Source organism: Mytilus galloprovincialis, chromosome 14 (assembly GCF_965363235.1).
Source record: "Mytilus galloprovincialis chromosome 14, xbMytGall1.hap1.1, whole genome shotgun sequence".
NCBI lineage: Eukaryota > Metazoa > Mollusca > Bivalvia > Mytilida > Mytilidae > Mytilus > Mytilus galloprovincialis.
This window is the reverse complement of record NC_134851.1, coordinates 36,569,886-36,580,957: the sequence shown is the minus strand read 5'-3', so window position 1 is coordinate 36,580,957 and position 11,072 is coordinate 36,569,886. Positions and strand designations below refer to the sequence as shown.

General features: G+C 33.5%; 1 protein-coding gene across 1 annotated transcript; it reads right to left on the bottom strand.

The window, feature by feature from the left end:
- Positions 1-1,400: 1,400 nt before the first annotated feature.
- Positions 1,401-4,561, bottom strand: LOC143058867 (uncharacterized). Its single transcript, XM_076232344.1, has 2 exons — positions 4,492-4,561; positions 1,401-3,765 (listed from the first exon to the last, which is right to left on the bottom strand). Exon 2 carries the CDS (start codon positions 3,746-3,748, stop codon positions 1,631-1,633), a length of 2,118 nt encoding a protein of 705 aa, XP_076088459.1. The 5' UTR covers positions 3,749-3,765; positions 4,492-4,561; the 3' UTR covers positions 1,401-1,630.
- Positions 4,562-11,072: the final 6,511 nt, after the last annotated feature.

The following is an 11,072-nucleotide window of genomic DNA, read 5'->3' as shown; positions in this document are numbered from 1 at the left end:
ACAGCTCGATTGTAAATTCGCATAGTCAAGTACCTGTAGGAGGGTGACAGTGATTGTTCAAACTGTTCGTCTAGTAGTTATTTAATATTTGGAAATTATCCTTTTGGTCCTTGTTTGATAGTTGTCCGCCACTCTCAATCACTAACATATCAAATCTTCGCTGAATTTAAAACCTAGCTGTGAAAAAGTTCGCTTTTTTGTCAATCTGAAGTCTCTGAAGACCTTTACCATCGACAACACGATTATATCTTCTTTCCAAAACTATCACGTCAACCTTGTTGTGCTTTACACCACGCGAATACTAATATACGTTATATGGTTCGATACTGACCCCTACGGATCAATAGATGGTTAATAAAATCCATAGGAAGTGAGGCCGGAGGCGGAATCCCCTATGGATTTTATTCACTCTCTATGACCTCTATGGATCCGTAGGGGGTCAGTAGTTAACCTACAACGAATTCATCGCACGCTAGACTTTTTCTGATGCGTTTTGTTGAAAAATAAACATTGAAACACAAGAACATTAATATATGACGTCACCATTAACGCGTCATGAACCATTATACAATTTACTTATAGGGGGTCACTACGTGACGGCGTTAAACCAATCACAACGTGATAACTTACCCGCGATGCGATAAGATTCTTTAGATTATTTTAAAAGAGTAATATAAACAAACCAATTGCGCTGAAACAACGGTCAGTTGAGTTACATTTCCAAATCCTCAATATTTGTAATCTCATTTTTTGTTTTAAGTGCTTACTTTACAATACGTTTATTCCGGTTTGAGAACTATCTTTGATTAGCATAACGTCAATATGGGAATTCCGCTGTGGTCTCGTTATTTCTCCAAAAACATTATGATTTTTTTTTATTAAAGATGTCTTATGACCTAAACGTGTCACCACAAATAATATATCGGTAATTGTGTGTACCCGGATTTCGTGATTTGTTTATAACATGGTACATGTGCATATTTGCATGTTTACCCAATTTTGTTTGATTGCATCAGATTTAATCTTTTAATAGTTATTAAAGGTACTAGGCTTATAATTTGATAATCCAGACGCTCGTTTCGTCTACTTAAAATTCATCAGTGACGCTCAGATCAAAATGGTTAGAAAGCAAAACAAGTATAAAGTTGAAGAACAATTGATGACCCTAAATTCCAAAAAGTTGTGCCAAATACGGCTAAGGTAATGTTAACCTTTTGATCTAAAAAAAAAAAAACACCAGACACCATTGAAATTGGACAACATTTTTTTAAATTTTGGGCAGCAACCGATGTGAACAAACGTTAACGCCATGATTACCTTTCTGCTTAGATTATTTTTCATTTAAACCTGCATTCTGAAAGTTCGAGGTTTTTAACAGTTGGTGAACAAGAATTTAGAAAAAGGAGATGCATTCTTTTATTTCAATATTGAATGATACAATGTATATGTAATTGTCATATTTTCTTCTTCATACAGACAGAAGAACTCTTTAAACCTACTACCAATCGCATAGATTGCATCAGAACTTATATGAGACTGAACAAGTGTGATTTCTCTTCTCAAAGTAATTGTGCTCAAATATTCCTTTGTTTAAAATTTTCTTATTTTCACTTTTTCTTACGGACTCTATTTATTCTTCTATTGTTCGGTCTGTAACAATCTCTTTAGGCTCCGGTTTGCTCAGTTTAAATATTTTCAAGCAGTTTTTCTCTTTCGTTGCTAGTCTATAGTAGCACTGTGAGACAATCATTTTGTCCCCACGATGATTAAGACTGATTTTCCATGGCCATTGAATTCCTTGGTTTACGACTACTCCTTCAAGACGACCATCGGAGCTGATCTGAAGTATTTTATGCTGATCCCAAGCGGCCACGAGAATCCTGTTGCCATAGAAAACAACTCCACGAGGAAGCTTGACACTCTCGTGTGAGAAATTCCAAATTTTTGTTCCTCGGATTGTCATGCAGATAATTGAAGTGTTTGGATGTCCGTTTCGAGTAACGACAAGTTTCTCTCCCGATGGATCCACGGCGATGTACATCAGACTTTCTGATCGTACCGGAATTGTCGTAGTTTTGAGCCAGGCATTATGGTCGCGTTGGAAAACGTAAATGCTTTTGCTGGAACATGTAGCAAGTGTTCCTTTGTTGAAGGAAACGGAGTAGCATTTATCGCTAACCGACAAAACCTCTCCAGAATATATGCGCTCGTTTTCTATTTTCTGATGCTTTAAGCGCATGGTGTCAGGGAGACACACAACGACGTCGAATTCACCTACAGTCGTTATATCGCCAGGGTTAGAAGAAAATTTGGTCATTGTCAGAAACTGATATTTCGAATTAAGAAGCTTCAGTGAACTGTTTGCTGAGTCTGACAATACGATATAACCTGATTTCAGAAAAGCCGCACCTTCAATAGAACACTCTTTTTGGAAAGCTACTGCAACATCAAGTTCAGTCTTCAAAGTCGCTTTGATCGTCTTTGAGCTTTTGTATGCGATACTGACGCCTGGTTGCTCTGTTTCATAATCAACCTGAGGTGGGTCTCGCTGAGATTGTATTTCAATGTAGGACATGCGAGATGTTCGTGACGTCATATCTCCTTTTTCGCTGATAGATCTTATTGACGGAAGTGACGTTGAACTCGGGTGGTATGTCGTTGGTCGATGTGTATTTGGTTTGACAAATGCAATGTCAACGGTTGATCGTGCTGTCTTCGGTACATTTATAAAATCGTACATGAAATCTTGATTACTAGTACCAAGAAATTCATGGTGGTTTTGTCCTAGTCCAGCTATTTTACTACGTGTTCTGTCTATGCTTAATGTACCAACGCTTTTGATTTGGAATAGATGATGTTCAATTTCGCGGTTTGCCTGAAAGGATATTCTGATATCCCTAAGACTTTCAGTCATTGATTTTATCCGTTGTTGTCGTTCATTATAACGCTTCAGATGGTCATTATATTTAGTAAGAAATTTAATTTCATCCGCATACTCTAATGCTTCTTGCACAGTCTTTATAGAATCTTCAATTTCATTTAGCAGTCCGTGACATATATCAATCTCCGTTTGGAGAACTCCGCCCTCTTTCATTCTCGCTTGCGCAATCTTGTCTAAAATTCTTCCCTCCATTTGGCTGAAAAAATCCAAAAACCTTTGTCTCATATCACCGAGTTGGCTTTTGATATCCATTTCCGTCTTCTCGATTGTTTCTAGCTGAACGTGCCTATTGTTCATCACCTTTTCCGTCATGGTAATTTGTTCCGAAAGACCGGAAATTATCTTGCTACTGCTCGTGCGGCGTTTGCTTATTGCCTCTGAAAGCGGAAGTACCGACTCACACGATTTGTGGGTAATGTTTGCACAGAGGGAACATGCCAACGTTAGATGTTGTTCGCAGAAAAATTCAACTTCTTTACTCATATGGAAAGGACATTGTCTCGACGTTTGATCATCGCTTAGTGTTAAAAGTTTCAAAATATTGACCAAAGACTCATTTGTATGAAGCTCGTCTGCCCACTCTCCTGGTGCCTTGCCAATGAATTTTGCGACGCTTGTTTCTCGTCTACATGTTGGACATTCGAAACCTTTTGGTTTCTTTGCGTTTTTTACATTTTCAACGATAAATCCTTGGATACAGTTTTTGCAAAACGAATGGAGACACAACAATGTCTTCGGGTCATTCAGATTGTTTTTACAAATGTGACATATTAGCTCTTCCTTTGCTGCTTTTATTGCACTGGACATCTTTTTAATGTCTGAAACTGAAGCATAAGAGTAACGTTACATTAAAGGTTAAATTCACATTATAGACATCTTATTTGTATGAAAGAGTGACAGAAATTGCCGAAAGGGTATTCAAACTCATAGATCGGTTCCAGAGCACCGGAGATTACCCCCAGATTTTGGTGAGGTTTGTGTTGCTCATTCTATAGTTTTTTTTTTTTTTGTTATGTTTTGTGTACAGATGTTTGCCTGGTAATCCTTTTTTTCTTTTTAGCCATGGTGTGTTTCAGTTTATTTTCGACATATGAGTTTGATTGTCTCTTTGGTATTTTTTGTATTAGTAGGTCAATAATACGTCATCGATGTTTGTGAGCTTATTTTGATAAATTTGGACTAATTATTTTTTTGAAACCAAAACAAAACCGTAGCTAATGTCCGTTTAATTGTAACTCGTTCGTGCTGCTCGCTGTAACATGAATGATTTGACAAAGAAAAAAGTAAAATAACAAAAGTACCAAACTCCAGCAAAAAAATCAAAACGGAAAGTCCCTTATCATATGGCAAAATCAAAAAGCTCAAATACATCAAACGAATGAAAACACCTGTCATATTCCTGACTTGGTACAGTAATTTCCTTAATTAGAAGGGTGGATTACACATGGTTTTATAGAACTGCATCAATATTATTTATAAGGATATATTAATACAAGTAAGACCATTATAAGAAATATGAAATTCTAATAGCATTAGTCAAAAATACTTACAATTTAAATACGAAAAACAAAACTCTCCATATTTTCTGTTATAAAAAATAGACAAAACAAAACAATCAGTAACCGTGATTGTTTAAGATGGTTCGTTAAATTTGAAAGACAATTTTAAAGTGTAAAATTGTATTGTTTCAATATCTATTTTAATACAAAGGCTCTTTAATTTCAATAGTGAATTAAAATGCCATTATGGAATTTGATACGACACATACTTTGTGATATAGTTTCGTATTCTCTCACTTCCGACAAATTAAAAGTTATTTTTCATATAAAATATAAGCATTTGCATATCAGTAAAAAACGGAGGATGTGAATAATAACATTAACGGTACCAATTTTCTGTACCAGATGCGCATTTCGACAATACATGTCTCTTCAGTGATGCTCGTGGCCAAAATATGTAAAATCCAAAGCTTATATAAAAGATGAAGAGCTATAATCCAAAAGTTCCAAAAAGTATAGCCAAATCCGTGAAAGGAATCAGAGCTTTGCATGAGGGAGATACATTCCTTATTTTATTTATAAACAGCAAATTTAATAACACAAAAAATCCGTATTTTCATGCCAGTACCGGAGTACTGGCTACTGGGCTGGTGATACCCTCGGGGACTAACAGTCCGACAGCAGAGGCATCGACCCAGTGGTAGTAATAACATTAACGGTAATAACATATTACTTTCAATATTGAGTTATTACTCACAGATCCGACTGTCTATAAGTATACTTTAAAGTCTAAAATATTATGGTTTTACATTTGAGGTTAAAGACTATCAAGGGTGACTGGGGAATACGCATACCTTATTTCGACTGGCAATAAAACCCTTGCTCAGTAGGGCATCTGTTTGGCTGTACAGGGTTTTCCAGTAAGCCGCAAACGTTTGGTCAAATTTGAGATGTTGAATCCGATGCCTTTTGCATCTACATGTATTTAGAGAGCTATCAAACTCTCTGTACGTTAATAGCCCCCATAGTGCATGACAACTCTTCCGAGAGTCCGTACATAGGTGGTCTAGATCTGGTGTAAGACAAAATCCGTGTCCCTATCCTCTATACCCTTAATTTCCAGGGGATGATCCAATTTTCCTGGCCTTCATCCCAGATGCCTTCGTATAACAAGACCTAATTATTGTATTTTTTGTGTATAAGTTCTCGTTCTGAAAATTCATGAAAAATTAACCACTGGAATTTTAAAGTTACCAGCATTCGATCAATCAAATAAAGGCAACAGTATTATACCGGTGTTCAATCAATTCATATATATAGAAAGCAATGCTTGGTTACAAACTGAAACCGAGGGAACTTGCATAAACTATATATACAAGAGGAAAACAAAGGATCCAAGGATGCTGTGAAAGTACAATATTGTATGAATATTTATATTGTTTAGGACTATAGGTGCATTGTGGTTCTAAGGTCCATTTAGAGTTTCGATGAGACTGCGTATTAATACACCCCGCGCATTCAATCAATCGCTCTAATACCATAGGTCTTTTTCAAAGACTGTAGACATCAACACTACATAGAAAAATGAAGAATGATAAACACGAAGTCTATGGTTTTTCTTAAGTGTTCAGGGCGGTTTAACATATGCTGCTCCACTTGTGACACCCGTCATGTTGCTCATTCCAATTGCAAATTATGCGATAAGTTTAATTCCCTGCTAAAATTATAACAGGCGAGGAAAAGAGGACGGAATTGTGGTAACAATTATTTCCATGGTCATCTGTCATAACTGTGAAAACGTAGCATATCTGATGTTCAGTGGTTGTTGTTTGTTGATATGGTTCATAAGTGTTTCTCGTTTCTCGTGTTTTTTTTTTTTTTTTTATATAAATTAGACCGTTGGTTTGCCCGTTTAAATGGCTTACCACTAGTCATTATGGGGCCCTTTATAGCATGCTGTTCGGTGGCAGATAATGCTCCGTGTTGAAGACCGTATTGACATATAATGGTTTAATTTTACAAATTGTGACTTGGATGGAGAGTTGTGTCATTTGCACTCATACCACATCTTCTTATATCTATAAAGTTGCGGCGTTTAATGCGCACGTTTTCTAGATCATCATTGATTCCAGACTCATTTTCTATACTGTTCTTAAGGAGAAATAACAACACACATCAAAAGTGCCATTATAACCATGCCACAATGGTAATAAATTCAAGGGAGACTAGTTTCTTTGAATGTCGCACTTCCTTATTCATAGGTTGTTTGTAATAAGTTCCTGTTAATAAATCTTTTTCATTGTTAGCTATTTATTTGTCTAAGGAGTTGTAAGCTGTTAGATCAATATCATAAATTATATTAAGTATTAAGGAAGGTCAAAAGACTAGTTCAATACATAGATCTGTAGATCGTGACTTTTTATCACTATTTATGTGTCACCATTTCTTCTACTTTATTTATGATTCAAAAGAACGGTCACTTGAAAGGATCGAACTATCGAGAGTCCACGCTCTGTTACATGTAAACGCTCTTGTATTCTTCCTATTTTCAATAAAAAAAATACTAGTTATAACTTTACAGAAGGGCGTAATACTAAAAGATATAATTTTAAAATATAATTAAAAAATACACGTTATAGAAATAAAAATAAAAGTCCTTCAGTTATTTGAGTCCGGTTGGGAATGATGTCTCTTGATGTATACGCGATTGTATAAAGTAAGATTACTATTCATCGTCCAGTGACCAATATTACATGTGTGTTGGTGATGATGCCGGACTATGAACACTTATAAATACATATTATACACCTTTTTTTTCGCCTTTTTGAAGTATATCCATTTTATCGAAAAGGAAAGTTATTTCATTATACAGATGCACAACTTCAAATGTACAATAGATTATTTCAATGCAATCACATACCAAATCTCCTCTTTTTATAATGCCTGACTGCAAATATATGTTAACATTGTACGTTTAGAAAATGGAAGTCGGTTTGAAAATGTAACTATGAGCGTGCTAACAAGTTATACTTATTAGCGTTATAAGAGACCATGAGGCAAAAAGACTAATTTACTATCTGATATTATAGATAAACACTTAAGTAAAACTATCTTGAATACGTAATAAGGTTGACATTGTCCATACTCCTTTGTTTTATCGCGTCATTCATGGTTTTATATTTCACAATGCATAGTTTTCTTATCTAATATATATAAACAAAATTATCATACAAATAACGGTTAGTCTAAACCCCTTACACGTAATTACCCAACGTATGTAGTATATCTCAGGTATATGGTCACACCCTCGATGTATATTGAGTCTTAAATCTTTCCTGGTGATTATATTAATAGAAGTGCAATAAAAGGCAATAAATGGGGTTGTTAAGATTTTGAAATTCACAACTAGACAGGACATTGAAAGTCTGATAAGGTTTGTGTTTCATTTTTAATATTAATATTGATAGAAAATATAAAAGCTCATATTTTTAGTCTTAGAAGCTTAGCATAACTGGCAAAGTATTTTCACATCTAATAATTTAGAAGGGTGTTCTATTCTGAATCTGTTTGAATTACTACTTCGGTTATAGATTATGAACACGAAGAAAACTCTGATCTGTATACATGTACATGCTTTACATACTGTATAAATTTCAATACTATCGTAAAAATATTTTACTGGCGGAAATTGATAAATATATATATTCTACTTCCTTTAGAAAATGCATTTAGTCGGAAATAATATAGTTATTTCCATTCTTTCTGTTTGTGAATATAGTTGAACGTTTGGTTTTGTCAAGTTTTCCCTCTTTTTTAATTATCCTTGGAGTTCGGTATTTTTGTTGATACCGTTTTAAAGTACAACACACTCAACTATTTTATTAATGGTCGTCTGCTCAATAAATGAAGAAGACAAAACACCACCAAATTTAACTCGTATAATTACAACCTGAGAGATCTCGTAGAATTTTGACAAATAAGATCTGTATAAGAAATTATCCATAGCCAAAAATATAATAAGATACTTGTATTAGTAGTAACCGAAGCCAATGCAGTAGAGTAACTTTGTTTACATTCACTATTACTAATTATGGTAAAATCATTTTATCAAATTATTCAAAGTATCAGCTGATAAAAATGCATTAGAATATTTTAATCTGTTATTGTACATGTGTACTAGAAAATCTTATAATTCAAATATCATATAATCGAAATCTTATCGTATGTTCATGTCTTAAGTAGATAGAAAACCTTATCTTAATAATTTGATATAGGTTTTGAGGGGATTTTTAAATTTTGGAATTGTTTATACATCTACCAAGATGTCCTGTAATGAAATTGGACACCCTGCATTTGTCATTCTTTTCAATAACATATAATATGTTCAAATCGCTGAAAGAACCCCTCAAAAGTATTGAAAACGACCATTCTGCATTGACAATACAAAGTGTAAATATACTAAATAAGATACTTGTGCACATGTACATTCGGACTAACGCCCTCATTGTGTATTTAATACTTATATTCTTATTATTAATAATAAGCATTTGCATGTACACAGCTACTTGTTTAATAGGTACTATGTCTGTACCAAACATATGTAGAACTGGAAATCTACTTCTAATATTCAGTACTATTTTGTTACTCTAAAATTATTGTAATATTTAGGTACCTGTATTTTACAGTACTTTATTTGTACTTGAAATTTAGGTACTACAGATTTTTGGTTATTACCGTTACATTTTCAGCATTTTGAAAGTTTTTCTACTTCAAATCTCTTAAAGTTATGATTTTCAAACATGGAATATTGTAGTATTTCTGTACCAAAATATCTAGTACAAATCAAGTACTGTAAAATACAAGTACCTAAATATTACAATAGTTTTAAAGTAAAGAAATAGTACTAAATATTAAAAGTAAATTTCCAGTACTGCATTTTTTAAGTACAGAAATAGTACCTATGCAAAAGTAGCTGTGTAGTATGTCTATTTCAAATCTCTTAAAGTTATGATTTTCAAACATGGAATATTGTGATCGCTTTTGGTATTATTTCTGTATCAAAATTTTTAGTACAAATCAAGTACTTTAAAATACAGGTACGTAAATAGTACAATAATTTCAAAGTAAAGAAATAGTACTTAATATCAAAAGTAAATTTTCAGTACTACAGATTTTAAGTACAAAAATAGTACCTAAGTGAACGAATGCATTTTTTTGGGGGTCACATCTACCCTATTTTTGTTCCTAGCTGTAAATGATTAGTCATGATATCACTCTTGCCCTTTCGTTTGTGTATCTTGAAATATTTATATTTATATGTATATGTATTTGTGTTATTTCTGTATATGAAAGTTGGTAAAAGGGTGGGGGAGGGGGGGACAGGGAGTAGAGAGAGAGCGTAATTCTCGTTTATTGATATGACATATACTTTAAGTGAGAACTTTTTTGGGGGGATTTTATACAAAACATTTACAATGCAACTGTCTTAAAAATTTGAGACCGTTGACCTATAAAGTTTCGTCTTTTGGAAGGATAGGTAGGCTCGTCATCAGTGTATGACTCTGTTCGGTGTTGGGAATCTGTGATGATTCAAACAATTGAATTTTAAAAATTTCAAACCATTTATTGAATTAAGATAAGTTAATATAAATTATCTCTGTCTCATGTTGTGATCTTTTCATCAATGGAAGTCAATATGTCAGATATAAAATGATAAATTAAAGTTAAATAGCTGATATAAAACGTGTATCAATATCGTATATAATTTTACAGATCTGAATTATAATATAGTATCGAGATTCCCCAAATACTAGTTTAGCCATATCATTTTTTTCATGTGCTTGTCCAAAGCCAGAAGCTTTGTCAGTGCATGGTGGTTTATCTTATAGTGTTTTTGTAGATTGAGGATTTGAGTATTGAGAGCAACATTTGACAGACATATGCACAACATTAAAGACTTGGGCGAATAAGAACTGGGCACATTGTATAGACTCTTACCTCTATTGTTTACCTTTAGAGGACTTTTGGTTTTATATCTATATTTTATCAATTAATCAATCAATCAATCAATCAATCAATCAATCAATCAAAGTAATTGCATTTCCACGCATTCTACGTATTATTTAAAAAAAAGTTGATCTGTAATGTACATCGACTACGTGTGAGAGACAGAAGGTCCTTTAAAATCGCTATTTGGATTAGACAACTATCAAATTTTTAACTGAAAATTCGGAATATAAACTTTAGGGATGACATCACCTACCAATCCCCTTTTTTAAATGTATAAGTTATCATCATTTGAATCAAAATTAAAAAAAAAATCACTGTTGATTTGGGGTTTGGGTAATAATTATGAAATTAGAAGATGTGGTGTGATTGACAATGAGATAAGTCACGACCAGATACCAAATGACAGTTGATAATTGTAGGTCACCGTACGGCCTTCATCAATGAGCAAAACTAGTACCGCATAGTCAGCTAAAACGGTCCCGGACTAATGTACAACAATTTCAAACGAATAAACAAAATAAAAAAAAACTTTTTCTTTTAATTCATACTTGTCTTTTGTTAAAAATAGTTTAATGTCTGGGTGGTCTTTATTTTTAGTATGCTTTTTTAGTATGGAAATTTAA

Bases quoted from the DNA above. Each gene is read 5' to 3' on its own strand.
- LOC143058867 (XM_076232344.1), bottom strand. From the start codon at position 3,748: ATGTCCAGTGCAATAAAAGCAGCAAAGGAAGAGCTAATATGTCACATT.